The 17,085-nt window shown below is 40.2% G+C and overlaps 1 protein-coding gene across 2 annotated transcripts in view; it reads right to left on the bottom strand.

The window, feature by feature from the left end:
* Nucleotides 1-17,085, bottom strand: part of STAC (SH3 and cysteine rich domain) — a gene marked incomplete at its 3' end in the record, with an annotated part of 71,062 nt that overhangs the window by 31,585 nt on the left and 22,392 nt on the right. For both annotated transcript variants that reach the window (XM_080339733.1, XM_080339734.1), the window contains exon 2: nt 15,472-15,748. In XM_080339733.1, the coding sequence (XP_080195859.1) occupies nt 15,472-15,748 (277 nt within the window). The remainder of the gene's footprint in view (nt 1-15,471; nt 15,749-17,085) is intronic.

Below are 17,085 nucleotides of genomic sequence, written 5' to 3'. Positions count from 1 at the left end.
GATGGGATGCTCCCATTTGAGAGACTAATGGGTAGAACTGTCAAAGGTGTCACTAATATGGTGCTATTTGGCCCAGATTCTGGAATTTAAATTCTAAAAATTGGAAGCTTCTAAAACCAGGAGTTTAGAATGGAGAGTACTGGACATATTTAGTTGACTCATTGTGCCCATAAACATAACTGTCAATGTAGCAATGAAATTCAAATTGGAATAAAACCATACATACATTTGCACATATGTCCTCTGTGTCCTGTGTATTAATGCACCTATTAATTATCTCACAGTCTGTAAAGGCTGGTACTTGTTCTGCAAATGAAAAAGCCAAAGCTGACAAAAGAAACAGTGTTTCACTTGAAACTAATGAAAAATTTTCACATCGGGATACCTGAGTAGCTCTTAAATAAACTTACAAATGAGGTTCTGTCACAGACATTTTCTTCAGATACAAGCTAATGCATTCAGACACCTGGCACTGGAAGGGATCCTTGTTTTGAGAAGCAGGTCATGTTTAATAACACCTTGCTAGAAATACTCCATGACTGGGTCAGCTCCCATTTGAATATCTAAACTAGTGGCTGGGTTTTCCAGAACAGCCATGGAAAATTGAATCTTACAGTGTTCTGATAGTCTGATCCTAAATACTACCAAAAGGACACACTGCATCACTTTTGTAAAGTTAAGGTTTTTTTAGAGGAAGCCTAAATGGGAACAGAACACCTTGATATAGGTGAATGGAAAGATTTGGAGGCAGAGACAGAAGGGTCATAATTTGAATCCAATTCTTTATGTCTGTCTCTCCTATAAAAGTAATTTAGTAACTACCCTGCATTTCAGGAAAGTGACATTTATCCTAAGGATTGCAAATGAGAATTATGTTTTTCATACACGTTCAAAGGGAACCTTTATCATCCTCTTGGGCAGCACAGCTATGGCCGCAGAGCTGTTGTTTCAGAGCTGAACATAAGATTAACAGCTAGAGAGGGAGAACAAGCCCTTGCAGCCTGGAGAAATTTGAAAGAAAACTGCAAATGATAGTAACAACATGACGTTATGCTGACTGCATGAAGATAACTATATTAGGCACTTATGCTAAAATGAAAAGAAAAAAAAGAAGAGGATAAAGATTCAGATCTATAAAGGAGAGAGAGAAGAGAAAGAAACACAGACTGTCACCTCCAGCTAATCCAGCTGTGACCCAACCACTATTTTTTATTGTTCCAGCTGAGAGGAACGTGTCAGTCAGAAATTGTTTTGATGTAAAGCTTTCATAAATAAATACATTTAAAATTACATATTTTCCATAGAACTTCAACTTCTGCTGTAGGAGGTTGATAAAAATAATGAGTGCCTTGCCCCTTTCTCCCAAAGCACATTTACAATTGTCACCGGAAAGCTGTAGCTGTGCCAGAATTTATGGGAAATAGAGAATTTTAAGCAAGCTGGGCCAGTATTGTAGCAGTGAAGGGTTTAGGACATCACCTTAGATGGAGAAAGAAAAGTTCCTGAAATGGCAGTGGTGCCCCTCTCTAAGCTTTCGCACAACCTCCTCCCCCATCCCCTTCTTCATTTTGTAATTAATTGTTTTTGCGTAAAAGCTCTGATGTCTTAAGAGAGACTATTTTTAAAAATTCCTCTATGGCTACATCTTGCTGCTGCGGCTGGCTGCTGCTGGACAGGCGCTCGCCCTCCTCCTTCCCCTGATCTGCCTCAGTTGAAAGCTGTGGATTCGTCAGAGAATGGCGTTTTCCACACAGGACATCAACACCTTTAAAGTTAAAAATCTTCCCCTAAATCATTAGGTTGGTAAGGATGAGCTGCTCATCCTTTTGCTTGCCTTTCCTTGGCCTTCAGCCTCCTTGGGTGCCTCCTGCCACCTTGGGAACTGTCCCCTTTCTCTACCCCAATACCTGGCACCCTCCTGCTTCTTTTTCCTAACTGACGCTGGGACCCCATTGCCTGTCTCCGCTGACACTGTGGAGAGGACACAGGCCCAGATCCTCAGCTGGTCATCAGAGGAGCTATAGATCAGAGCCTGAACCCAAATTTCCCCAGCCACCCTAGGTAGTCGACCGCTGGAAGTCTTGCTGCCTGATGCCTGCCTGGTAATTCAAGATGATGGATGCACAGTTGCCAGGTATGTTGACTGATACACAAATACTCACCTCACAGAAAATTACCAGTACTATTAGCAATCCTCCCATTTTACTTTCCACTGCTTAATACAGGTCTGAATTGATTGTTCAAAAAATAACAAAAAGAGGACATCATAGTAATTTTGTGGTCTGCTGTGTATTGTTCCTAACTGGCCCACAGATAAGTGTATTATGGCAGCTCTTGGCATTGTCATTTTGATGATTCAAGAAGATCAATTTTCCTTTTTTGAGGAAATGAAATTGCACTTTGCGGATACCCTTCCCTTTTGACCTGACTAGACAGTCTACACTCAGTTGAACACTGTGGCAAAGGCACTCCGTGCATGAATGACAGACATGTAGGCTGAAAATGTTCAAAATGCACAGAGAAAACTAGGCCAAAATCTTAGTTCAGGAATTTTTCCTGAATAATGGCAGCATGGGATTGACTTCAAAGTGGTTTGTTTGTTTGTTTGTTTGTTTGACTTTGTTTTGGTTTTTTTTCAGTTAAATCTGCCAGTTCAAAATGTGCAGACCCATGGGTAGGTTAAATCCAGTAGCTCCTTGGAATGGGAGTACACTGTACAGGGACATCAAATAATATGTGGGAGCTAGTGGAGGAACCCCTCCGTTTGGGACTGAGCTGCCTCATCTGGCCCTGACACCTTGACTAGAGTCTCCCGTTCCCCTGAGCCCACCCCATGTCAGTCTAAACCAAATGGGGTGTGGGGAAGAAGCTGGGACTTGTATATTTATGTTCTGTAGAATAGGACTTGGTGTCAAATCATGGTACCTGTCCTGCCAAATTAATACATTTTAGATTATATGTTACTGAGAATTGTGGGTCTGTTTGAATGACTATCTCACCCAACTTCCCCATAACAATAACCACTGTTTAAATAGCAAGAAAAGTTGCCATGTATGTAGGCAGCCTACAAAACAGTGCATAAAATTAGAACTGACTTCCTAGTGACATAGTTTTCTTTAGAAACAACATGCTGAGAAAAAACTGAGGCAGTAATAGGCAGGGTTTTCTTCAAGGATGTTACACAGAAGAAAAATATCCCTTCTAAAATAAAGTCCTTTCTAACTTCATGGTTTTAAATCATGCATATCAGTAAGAGGAAATGCCTTTACTCCTTTTGCATATCAACTCTGTGACTCCTTGACAAAACTTCCAATGCTGCCAGACCTTTTCTTCGGTGTTTCAGGAACAATGAGACTTACTTAAAATGCAAATAAGCCTTTCCTGTCTTTTGGTGTGAAAGTGATTCTCATTCTTGATGTCTGGTGATCAGAAAAGGATGAAGCACACTGCCTTGTGCTGAAAAATTTGGCCACAAGAGGTTTTTTTGCAATGTACTTTTCACATATTCAGCAGCTTTGCTATAAATGTCTGTCCCTGAAAGGAAATAGCCACCTCCATACTTCTTAAAATATCATCTCAAGTTTTTGATCATCTAAATGTTAATTAAGACACTGTAACGCCATGATAAATAAACTAACAGCTAACTCTTCTCTAAAGAGAAAGTCCCAGTCATCTAAAAACCAAGCACAATAAATCATATCTAACATTCTTTGCTCTAAATAAACTGAAACTGATATCTCAATACCTACTTTTCTAGACTGCTGAGGCTGTGCTTGTAGATTTTTGAACTGGGTTGCTATGTTGAGAAGGAAAATAGCTCAAAGAAGATGGGCATAGACTTGCCTATGGGAGTTGAGGCTGAGCTGCTCCTGAGTTGATGATGGTACCAGAGCTGAACAGGGACAAGGGAACATGGAAAAATTAAACCTGGTGATGTCTCACAGGAAGACAAGCAGAGATCAATGGCTGATGTTTGTCCCAGTAATATTAGTAAATATAGTATATTTACTCTTCTTGAGATGAAGATGATTAAAGTCAGGTTTCAAACAAGATTATGTTGGCATGCTCACGTTATTTGTACCTGTGTTCTTACGTGTATTGAAATGAAAAGCCATCCAGTCAAAGCCTTTTCTTCTGTGTTTTGAGATGCTTTGAAAAAACAGTTGAATTTTGTAGGGCCACTTCTATGGGCCAAAATCTTGATCTTTCAAGGGCCCTGTACCATTATAGAGGAGTGGGAAAATAGAAAAACAATGTCTCAATAAGAACTGTGCTGCAAGATGAAGAGCAGGGCTCTGGGTTTGCTGAAAATGTGACAAAAGAGTTACAGAACAAAACAACAGTCTGCCTTCAGCAAAGGAAATTAATATCCTCTCTGCTCTGCTAATGGATTTTTAACTTTGCCTGTTGCTTACAGACCTCTGTCATCAGTGGACTTGGAATGAGAGGCTGCTATGTGCCAGAAGATTAGGATAGTCAATTAGGACTATAAAAGGTTTAGTTGAAAAAAATTCTGATATGTAAATAGCCAGTTGCTCTCTGGCTCTCTGCAGTTTCAAACTTACTGAGGTTTTTGGCTCTTTCCTCTTGCAGCGAAAATGCTCCCTCATCAGCACAACCTCTTGGCATTGTTCTTGGTAGCATAGACTGGCAGCACCTGCAGCAAAGGGCCTCGCACATTAAGTGCTGACCTGTAAACTACCATGGCCACAATTCCTCTCCCTCCCTCTTTTGTTCAATCACTAGCTAGTGATGGAGCTGGGAAGTGGAGCGACAGAAGGTAACTACGCATGTCTCCACCTGAAATCTAATGCGTTGTCAGGATCTGGCTACACACAGGCTTCTGCTCCAAAGCCATTTCTTGCCTTGGATCACAGGTAGCTGAGGAGGACTTAATCAGAAGCTACAGGTGTAAGTGACAGTATGATGTTCTCAGATTAGAGATGATTCAGGGCACCACAGTAAGCAGTTATAGCCGTTTGCTGGGATCAGTTTTCAGTGAAGTTATTTATGCAGTTAGTCACAAAGTGTTTGTGTTGTTTCTTTACAGAATTTTACAATCACAATTTTCTAACAAAGTGTTTCAGTTTCTTTTCCACAGAAGTTTTGAAAACAAAAAATCAAAAGGTCAATGAAACCTTTTGAACCAAGTTTTTAAAATTTCCTTTTTCAAGAAAAAACTTACTGATTTAAGTGAAATCAAGTAAGTTGAGCAGAAAAACACTTCTCTTTACTACTGTCATCTGCTCAAAGAGGCAATCTCAGCCTTCCCTGTTACAATCTGAGAGAATTTATTACTTGACACACAGCAGCACTGGCCTAAAGCACACCTACAAGTACACTTCCACATGGCATCAAGTATTGCTTAAATGAATAATAATAACTCCTGTCAAATGACTGAACAGATGCTTCTGCAGCCTAGCAATGCAGAGAGTATTAGCTGCCTGGTGGCGCCAACCTGGGGAGTGAAAATTGTGGACATTAAGCTGAAATTTTACCTTCTTTCTAAATACTTAAATAATTAAACAAAAAATTTTTTTTAAATCTGCATTCTAAGATTTTATCTATCAACAGAAATCATTCAATGCATCACTTATAAACTGTCCATGGTTAGAAAGTATTTGCATTATCTGAATTCACCCTAGATTCAAGTAGAAACAAACCAAGCCAACTCAAGCCATAGCTTTTGTCATCTACACATGTGGTTTGCACCACCATGACTATGGGGTTTATTATCGAAAAGCCTTAATGAAAATATTGACCATAATCGTGTCACCACTATTATAGATAAGGAAACCCACAGAGGCAGCAACAGGCTTGGTAGCTATAGCTGTCTGGCCTGTACAATGATACAGCCTACAACAAAAGTTCAGCCAAATCCATCAGATAATGCTTTTAGCAAGACGATTTCCAGTGCAACAGAAGCTGTCAATGGGAAGTCACTGAAGGCATGATGGGGGGGGAGAGGGAGAAGAATGACATTTGAGACCCATCATACTCAGTGGCTGTTTATCCCCTTGTGCTGGTTTTGGCTGGGATAGAGTTAATTTTCTTCACAGTAATAGGCCGTGTTTTGGATTTTTGCTGGAAACAATGACAATAATACAAGGATGTTTTCAATATTGCTGAGTAGTGTTGAGGCTTTTTCTGCTCCTCACACCTCCCTGCCAGCAAGTAGACTGAGGGTACACAAGAAGTGGAGAGGGGACAGAGCTGGGACAGCTGACCCCAACTGACCAAAGGGATAGTCCATACCATATGACATTATGCTCAGCAATAAAACTAGGGGAGAGGCTCATGGGGTAGCTGCTGCTTGGAGACTGACCAGGCATTGGTCAGTTGACGGGGAGCAACTTGTTTTTATTTGCATCACTTGTCCTTCTTGGGTGGCTGTGTGGTGCTTAGTTGCTGGCTGGGGTTAAAATATGACACCTTTCCAGAGTTTATTAGTGGAAAATGGACTTCCATGCTCAGCTGTGTCGAGAGACTAGGTCTAGCAAAACAGACCAAGCACCTCAGTGTAACCTCTTCTTGTTTGTTAGCTGTAACAAACACGGAAAGACAAAAAACATCTCACTCTGCAGCTGTAAAAAGATGTGCAGATGAACCCCTGATGATGCCAGAAAGCTGTGCCTGGGTTTACAGAGGAAGGCAAAGTGGTGGAAAAAAAATGAGGCTGCACATAGCAGCCTCTCATTTCAAGCCTGTTGATGATGGAGCTCTTTAAGCAACAAGCAATTTTAAATATTCATCCCTATGCTTCACAAAAAAAGAACTGGAGCAGCATGAAATCTATCTGGAGAGTTTCAAGTGCCACAGATCTTGAGATATGAAAGTTTGCTACGCTTCTGGGAGTTGCTGCTAGAAAAATGGACAATATTAGCACTGTTCCCTCATCAATACATCCAATCCTCATTTGGAGGGATCTTCCTGGGCATTAAATCTATAGCCTTTCTTTTCTGATTACAGAGGAAACCAAACAGGGACACACTGACCATGACACTGTAGTTCACATTGCTTCAGAAATTGTACCAGACACATGCCATTTCTTCTCTTGGCTGGGAAAATAGAATTGTTGTGGGTTCTAAGGAGTGGGGGAAAGATATAGCCTCCTTTATTTTATTATTTCTTTTTCCCTGCTCTCTTTCTTTCTTGCTTCCAACCTTTCTGTTAAGCAGAAAACAATCTAGTAGTCAAAAAAAATATTTCAAGATTTTCAAGATCACTGCTTGCATGTGGGAAAGAAAACTACAGTGTAATCACAATTTTCAACTGTGAAGTGTGTCTGCAAAATTAGAAGTCAGGGAGGGGATGATCCATGTGTGTGCAGCATTTTTCAGCATGTAAGATAAACTTGTGTCAAAGAGGAAAAAAGTTATAGATTGTGTATACCTGGAAAACTAAAATTTAGGCAGTTTACAGCAAATAATTGCTGGAGATACATTTACTTGCATTCACGTGTTAGCCACGAGGATCACTGCTCTCCTTGACATGCTTCTATGTTAAAGACAGCAATAAGCAACTGTGGGCAGGCATTTTACTTTGCATGATGGCAATGCTCTATTTCTTGCAAAAGCATGTCTGCTAATCGCTTCATTTCATGGCTTCTGCAACTCATAGCAAGGTGAAGCTCCTAATAATTTCCCTTCTAGATGATGCTTTTGTCATCTGTGTGGCAATGTAATTATCCACACAACAATGATACTCTGATACACAAAGACTCTAAGGAGAAAAATAGTGTTTTTCTAGAGGTCATCTTCAAAGAATATACATTTAATTTGCTTATCTGAAAACACCCAATGTCCCATATGAGCTCAGGGAAAGTACATAGCAGGACATAAAAAAGAAATATTTTATTATGTTTCATCCCTAGGTCTTTAACAAACCTTAAGCTTAGCATTATGTTCTTCACTAGGGCTGCTCTCAGAAGCAATGGCCACTACTGATAAGGGTGTTTGGTGTTTTTCAATGTAGTTTTTGGTCAAAAATCATCCCCGTTGACATCACATTAAAATACAGATCGCAGATGTACTGGAAATTTTTATTATTTTCCATCTAATTAGGTAGCTAATGTTGGTCAACATCTTTAAAGTCTCTTTTCTCTGAGGATTAACTGCAGTTTCATATTAATAGCAATTTCCTCAAAATTACAATGAGCTTGAAAATTATCTGGTAACAAATGTGAAACATGCTTGATGTTGTTCAAGGACAAATTAGAATTTGAAATATATTTCCACCCCCTTTTCTCAGCTAAGCAGTTCCTGATTATCCAATTTACTGATAACATTCTTGCCTCCTCTCATCAGAGGAAGCCTTCCCAGAAGACAAATACACTAAATATTTGCTTTTCACTATTTGCTTTAAAGCATGTTTAACTCTTTATTACTAAAGAAAAATATTAATTTAATACAGGGATGAGTGTGGCCCTCTGTAGCTACTTTACAACTATGGGTCTGTATGAATTGGATATTTCTTGTCACGCTTCTTGAAAATAGCAGATGTACTGATGTAGCATACCTGTACTACATATACCATATCTATTTCTACTTCATTCCATCTGTTCATCCTTATTTTATGTATTTTAATAGACAAACTACTCACTTTCTGGAAATTTTGCAGAGTCCAGATAACATTATCTATAGCTGACTAGTCTATAGCTGTCAACTGCATACTGTACAGTTTGATTAATGTAGTACTTCATATTTCCAGAAGGCTGTTGTTCAGCTCTTCTTACAGGGCTCATCTCAAAAGCAGGAAGGTTTAAACTTATGGAGAGTTATTAAGAAAAAAAATAATAGGAGAACCTAGGTTCAATTTCAAGCTAATAGAGATGTTAAAATGATTATTTTAAATCTTCTTTTTTTTTTTTTTTTCAGATGTGTGTTGAAAAACGCACTTTTCTTTCCCCTAAACCCTAGCACAGCGGGCCAGAGAGGACTGACATATTTCTTGCACTGATTCTCAAAAGTACTAGAAGATTTAGGTGCCCAGAGCCATTCAGCATCAATTTGAGTAAGAACCTAGGTCTCCTAAATCCAGGAGTGGATTTACTGGAGGGAAGGAGGAGGGAGAGACAGGGACATCAGACCATTTAATAACTTATGGGATGGCACCTGGTACCAGTCACTGAGAAGGTTACACAACTGACCCTTTCCCTCACAATCAAAACCAGAGGTGGCTGTGTTCAGCTGCTTTTGGAAGCCTCTTTCCATAGGGGAATTCTTTGCCCTCTTGTATTAATAATAAACACTTCCTCTCCCCCCCATTATATTGTAATAGCCTGTCATATGGAAAATAGATCTGGGAAGGCTCAGCTGTGACTGTGCGAGCCCATTAGAGAGGTGGACATGAAGCCTCCTCCATAAGCTGCTCCAGGGGCATCTCCTGAAAAGGATAATGACTCAAGCATTGTGGCAAAAACAGTTCATCCAGCTGCAGGAGATGAGACATCCCTAGTAGCAAGAGATGGGACATACCTGGTAAGGTAAATTGCGATTTACATATCAATGATAAACTAACAAACCACAGACAAAGGCCAACTGGCTGACACAGGAGGTGAGGGTGGTGTTGGAGAGCATGTTGCTCCATCTTCTGACAGACCCAGCATGACACTCAGGGAAAAGCTGAGACCCTTCAAGATGGCCCGAGGCCCCTTCGGGACTTTTCTGTCTTTTGCGATCGCCCCCCCCCCCAGTAATGTCTGCACAAAAGATCAAAGATTACACAAGCAAGCAATCCAGAGGACTATAAAGGCCCACCTTGTGCAAGCACTGGTGGCACCCATCCACCATCCTGAGGACCACTCCACCCACCACCAGAGCACATCGCACATCACTGGATCTGACACTACAAACCGCATCATACACAAAGCAGAGCCATAAGGATGGTGAAATCTTTCTCTCTCTCTCTCATTTCTTCCCTATACTTTTGTTTTCTTTTTTATAACTAATATAGCAACATAAGATTTACAGCCCCACACATGCCACAAACTTCTTATGTTTACCAATTGAACTTGACTCATGTAAATTCTTCTGCCACCAAATCATTTGCCGATTAGGCCAAGCTGCAAAATAAAAGACTTTTTGTTTACAGACCCTAAGTATGTTGCATACTCTTTTCCAACCAAAGAGACCGACAAACCTGAGTCACCTCTCCCCCCACTCATACCTCTGGGCGGGATGTGACAGTTGATTAAAGCTCCAGAATGACTGGCTAAACTAGAACAGACGGTGGTAGGAGTGAGTGAATACTGAAGGGATAGTACAATTTCACTGCTTAAGCACTGTTTATTAGTAGACTGGAAGTAAAATATGCAAGTGATTTATTAATGTTTTTATCTTTTTGCTTGCTTGTTTGTTTTCTACAGGTTTCTCTGACTGAATCCTACTTAGTTCCATGAGAAGGCAGGTACTGCGTAATTTACCTCCAGAGCTGCAAAGGTCTGGAGAATCTGCATCCAAACCACACACTCAATTGCCCTGAGGCCAACCATAAATGCAAATATCTCAGGTGCCTAAGCCAGAGATAGCAGAAGGACGTGATTTTGACAGTTACTGGACACTGAAGACCACATTATTTTTTATCTTTCTGAAAGTTTGTGGCCCTCTAGCATGTCTTTCCAGGCAAAGATACTCCACGATATATGTCAATGAAACAGGTAGTTGGTCAAAATTCTGTGTCAGAGTTCAGGTTAAACATGGAATGAAACTGCTAAGTACACCTTTGTAACACAAAGAAACATACAATTATGTTGTTATAATTGAGCAGCTGCTTCCTTAAAACACATCTTTAAAGGATTGACATAAAGTCAACTATTTTTAAAAGCAAAGTGGTTTATTTTTTTCACTACAATACTTAGATGGAAATACAATAATTGCATGAAATATGTTTAAAATGAGTGGAAAATAACATTTTTTCCATATGAGTCAGTACAGGAAGTGAACTACAAATGAGTAAAATGTTGAGAAGTCTACAGATGGAGTTTTTTTAAAATACACAATGTTTTTCAAGAGTAGAGTACTGACATCGTGTTTTATTAAAGAGTGAAGTATCACAGAGAAGACTGATGAAATACCAGAGTCTGAAGAACAGCAAAAACTTCCTTCTGATCAGCATAGTTTAAGATTCTAATCTGATGCAACATTAATTTAATAGTTTCTACCTTTGCAGCTTCTGGTTTTGCCTACCTTTTCTGGACATTGCCAAAGCCTATCACATTCTTGCTAAACACGGAAAATAGTAAATAACACCAAACTCAGAGGTGATCTGACTTGATTTTTTTCACAGTGATGTAAAATAAACAAACCGGTGTCTTATATGTAATGATCCAGTGATACATTCCATAAATACTTTGATATTCAAAATTTTCCCTTGCCAGGGTCAGATATTAAAATAGTAATAAATATTACTAGTAAGAACAGTAAGGGTTTCTAAAGAGTCATACTGTGAAAGGATGTTCACAGGTGAATATATTTAGGAAAATGTGTAACTCACCATGGAGCTGAATCCTCAGTCCTGAACTAACCACTGCTTGGAGTTCACAGTGGCAGAAAACTGAGTGGCAGAAAGGGGTATAGTGTCTGCTACAACATAGTATTGATTTGCTCTGAAATGATGTGAATTATTACTGTTGGCTGCAGTATTAGAACTGACGATTGCATTGGAGTATTTGATGCTGCAAGAAGGCCCCATTAACATCAAATGGATCCCTCATGCACTCCTCAGAGCTCCCTTGAATCTAAATTTTTTTCCCTTCTTTCATTTGGCAGAAAACTACTACTTCTGTATCAAATTTTCCTTCTATTTACTGAGGTGGAACTTAGCCCCAGTCTAGTACAGTTAGTAGGAATGTTTTGATCCCTGTTTTTAATGTGAGATATAAAGCACACTCTTAATACTTTTTTTTTTTTTAATCAAATCAATAAACAGAGTTTCTTTTTAATATATTGCATTGCACTCTGGGATGCGTGAAAAACCTTTGAATGAGTAAATCTGCGTTATACTGATCCTAGTAAATATCTTACTCTGAATGGTGAAACCAATTACATGTATTTGGCCTTTATCTTATGACTGTACTTCTGTCAAATGAACAAACAGGCACACGTGTTGCATCCCAAAGGCAACATTTGGCTCATAGTGCCTAACAATCAAGGAGAGATGATGCACATATTTTTTGCAGGAAGATAATGTTTCATGTTCCTTTGCTTTAATTTTGCTGTGAAAAGAGCAGCCCAGGGAGCCTGCTGCCTCTCCTTTGAGTGTCCTGTTTGCTCTGAAGCTACAGACAAATTCCACCATGCTAGTGAGACAGAAGTCCCTACTGTGTGCCCATGCTCTGCACAGTTCATCGTGCTGCTCTGTACCAAACAGAGCTGCTTAGTTCATAGATCAAGAGAGCCATTTAAGGTGAACCTGGAATCATTCTTGGTGGCAAAACTGAAACCATCTAAAGTCAAGACAGGATTTTCCTGGACTCTTTCCCCCAGTCTTCAAAACATGTATCTGTGTTTGCCTTTATTCTCATCAATAAGGAATTTAAAGTCATAGACCCATTATTCTCAAATGTCACTGCCAGTGAAAAATGCAAATAGAGAGAACAAATAGGCTCCATATTGCAAGTGTATATCCAGAGTCCCTGCACAGAAGTGATTTTTTTTTTCAGTCTGCCTTTGGGAGCAGGCTTGACATGATTTCCTGAAAAGCTGCCTGTTTTGTTTCACCATCCCCATTACCAACAGTTGCACAACTTATATGGATTAATTGAGCTGCAAACAGTAACATCCAGATCTCCCATGCTGCTTAAAATACAATACAGCAGAACCAGGCATGACTGCAGGAAGGATCAAAGAGAAAAGTATTACAGGAATAAAGTAGATGTCCGTCTATGAAAATGAGGGCATCCAGACTCTAAGGTATTATAAGGTAAAACTCTTAACATCTTTTCTGCCATGCCTTCAAGTCAAGATGTGCTGGAGGAGGTCAGAGCAATTCACCTGTCTCAGCCTCCCACCAGACAAAAGATGTCACATTAGCTTCCTCAGCAATTATGAAAGGCTTCTTTCTGTAATGAAGTGGCTAAGATACAGAACAGAAAAGAGAAGCCATCAGAGAATAGAAAAGAACAAGAAAAAGTTCAGAAGGCAGGTGGGGTTAAAGCTGATGTTTTGAAGCTTACAGCTGTGCTTCAGGACTTTCCTGTCCCAGGCGGGACTCAGATTGCCCAGCAAAGGAGAAGGGCATGGATGTTTATGCACTGGAGTCACGCCCTACAAAGTTTGCTGCCAGTAATAATCTGTCTTGAGCAGCAGTGTTTTGAAACAGTATTGCTGAGATGTAAAGATTTGTGATGATACTAATCTCCATACAACTTCATGAGAAGCTGCCAGAAATGCAAAGGACTTACATTTGTAGTACATAGTTGTGAAACTAAGTTTTAATAGAACATCCATCCACATTACAAAAGGAGACCAGTTCTGGGCCTGCTTCCATACACAAAGTTATTTCAACTAACTGTCTTCCAGAGATCCTTTCAATCTCTGGACTACGAACCACCCTGATATGGCTGCTTTATTCCTTCTCCTTTTGACTTGTTCTACCACTTAAAGTAGAGAAAAACCTTAAAAGACTGGAAAATAACACCAAAAGTCCAGGTCAAAACTCCTCTGTTTCCCTGGATTCAATAGATCTGTGGTGCAGAGAGGGTGAAATCAAACCTCACATGTTTAATTCATTAATTTATGGAAGCAGGATTGTCTTGTGTCACATTCAATGCTCTGTAGGTAGCTGCCTTTTCCTAAGAATGCAAGTTCCCCAGACAAGCGGGGGATACTGAACACCCTCATGTGGAAAAAGGGATACAATTCTGTGATAAAGGTTGAGCAATTATACCAGTGTCGTTCAGGAACTGACCATACTGTTATCTGAAAGGCAGTCACTTCCATGCCAAGGGACATGAGTTTCTTACAGTAAGCTAGACAAATGACAAACAATAGTTTGTGCTCAAAGACCTGCACTACTTCTATGTGAAGCTAAACCAGTGTTTTACTCCTTGTCCTGTCCAAAAACCTGTAACTGGTGTCACTTTCCCACTGGTATATTGCCACTATGCTGGGACAACTAGATGACAAGCAGCAAGAAGACCAAATCACGTGCTTAACAAGCTTGCTGCAATGACATGAGTTTCTAGGACCAGACTTCTCAACAGCAACTCCTGAAGCTTCTTACAGTGACTATGCATGTTCTACACCTCTAGTCACCTGCCACCACTTTTTTTCCTGACCTCTCCTTGCACAACCCCATAGTTAATCTGCAGATAAAGGCCGTTTTTTTTTAGGCAGTCTGCACAGCACTGAAAATTACCTTACAAGCAGGGCTCAGTATGGAGTTGTTCTCTGCACACCAAAGAGAATGATAAAGAAATAGCTCTGTACGCTGTGTCTGTCATTCAGTCTCTAGCAATAACTTACATACCCATGGAGAGTTTCAGAGACAAGACAGAGTGACCTTTCAAAAGTGTAACGTTTGTGTGAGACTTTGTGAGTAACATGGATCAGGTAGAAAGAACCCCAAGAAAATCTGCAGTGTGAATTCAGCTGTTACAGAATCATAGAATGCTAGGGATTGGAAGGGACCTCAAAAGATCCAGTCCCCCGACCTGAGCAGGACCACCTACATGAGGTTACACAGGAACATGTCCAGGTGGGTTTTGAATGTCTCCAGAGAAGGAGACTCCACAACCTTCCTGGGCAGCCTGTTCCAGTGCTCTGTCACCCTCACTGTGAAGAATTTTCTTCTCATATTTAAGTCAAACCTCCTGTGTTCTAGTTTGTATCCATTGCCCCTTGTCCTATCATTGGTTGTCAAGGAGAAGCTGTTATTAATATTCGTTCTATTGACCTGGTCTTCCAAAACTGGTGGGTGTCCTAGAGAGCCAACAGGCACACATGAGCAGCTCAGAGCCTACCACACAGGAGATGCCACTTCTCACGCAGTTGTTACTTAGGAGATAAGTGAGGCAGCTGGGAGAGGTAGGCAATGGTTGACACAGTGAATGGAAACTCATGGCACTGCATGGTGTGGGGGCAGACACAAGGAGCAAGAGAATTACTGAATTACTGCTGCAGAAAAGAGCAAGGCTGGTGGACACAAATTTACAAGACAGATTTATGCTGTTGCTGGTGTAACATACAACAGAGTTTGTGCTTGGTGCTCAGTATAACCCGAACAAGAGAGGAGTTTAACTCTAGCTGAAACCCTCACCTGTGATTTGTGGTAACAGCATGAGTCCACAAGGCAAGAGATCTGTCAACAAATATAGAACTTGTACTTGCCTATGGCAGATGTGACATAACTCCAGATCCTTTTTGCATGAATACTCTTGAGTAGACACCTGGGCTCACACAAATCATGGAAAGGTCATCCTGCAAGTTCTAGCACAGACACCCACACAAATGTAAAAAATTTGTTTCTTACCAACAATCATATGGTTGCAGACATCACAGAAGGTGGGTTTTTTGAAGATGTGCTCCTGGAAGATGTGAGCCTTGCTGTTTTCTGGCAGCTGCTGGGCTCTGGTGGGGGAGGATGCCTGGCTCTCAGAGCTGGGGAGCTGCCCAGTGCTCGTGCTCACCTCAGGCATCAAGTCTACTTGCAGCTTCACATCGCTATTAGTCCTCTGGAAGAAATTGTCTGCACTTTTACTCCGCAAGCTTTTGGTCTTGAAGGAGAGCGATCGTTTCAGTTTCTGCAGCTGCAACAAATAAGCCAGTTACAATTACTACCTTTTCCTCTTCAACAGCAAGGTAAGGCTTCTGCTTTTTAGGGTGTGCTGTTGACAAGTGAACCTAGGAGCCACTAGGAAACCTTGAACCACCTGAACAATAAAATTGACTTTGGAATTAAACTAGCGATACCAGACGAAAGAAAATAGATCCAAATCAGAAAATACAGTGTTCTATATATTCTTTCTGACAGACAATAAACTTGATACCCCTAACAATAAACTTGATACCCCTAACAAGTGCTTCTATCGGTCTTTCAGATATGACAGCACAGAGGTACTTCAGGTTGTTGAACGCATTGGAGAATATATCCTTTGTGTTCAAACATGAAAGACCTTAGAATATTATTAATCCTTGCACAGTCCTTAAGCAGCTTGTAAAGGCATTGCAGGAATAGCTGTTAAATGACATTACAAAAGAAGTGAACTCAGTCAATATATTTGTTGTACTTAAAGTTCTTGAAATTGGCAGAAACATATTATATGCAGTTTTGATTGAGAAATTCTTGTTTTCTCTTTTTTTTTTTTTTTTTTAAGGAAAGAAGGCTAAGGAGCAGTAGCAGTATCATTAACTAGCCAATTGATAATGCATTAATTAACACTAGTTAACACACACATTCACATATATTCTTGTACATTGTATTGTGTATTGATTGTCAGATTATTAGGCACCACAAGAAGTCATTATTTGTTAACTCAAACTCTTTACCTGTGAACTGTCTTGTACCTTATCAGATGACCTCTCATCATTCCCACCCTTATTTTATATAACACTGAGAAGGGTGCTATCAGGATATCAGCTACACAGATTTGCAGGTTTGTCAACTCTGACAACCTACAAATAGAGAGACTCTGGTTAAAAGGAAAGCCAGCTCTGCATCCACTTCACACCTACTGTCTTTGAAGGGTAATACCTTTGTCTCACCTTTCACTCAGCATTATTCCAACCAATGTAAAATCATTTCAATCACTGCTGCAATTCTCTGGATGAATATGATGCAACAACTGAAATTTTCCATGCTGTCTGTGTTACCCAGCAGGAACGGTTTACATTAGAAACTGTTTATGTTAAAAGTAGTGATCATCAGGAATCATAATTCACACAAATACAAAGGGAAGGAGTTCACATACTTTCCCAAAAAAGCATGGCACTGGTCTGTCATACTGACTGAGTGGCCTCGGAGCACTTAATCTCCCCAGCTTCTATTCCTGGTCTATCCATTTTCTTTATGAAACCACCCTCTTGGAGAGAAGCCTCAAGGCATCCTGCAGGAAAGCCTCTCTTCTACCTTCAGACATGGGCAGCT

This window comes from Nesoenas mayeri (genome assembly GCF_963082525.1).
Source record: "Nesoenas mayeri genome assembly, chromosome: 2".
In the NCBI taxonomy this organism is placed as follows: Eukaryota; Metazoa; Chordata; class Aves; order Columbiformes; family Columbidae; genus Nesoenas; species Nesoenas mayeri.
The sequence above is the reverse complement of the archived record's forward strand: the minus strand, read 5'-3'. Positions and strand labels throughout refer to the sequence as shown.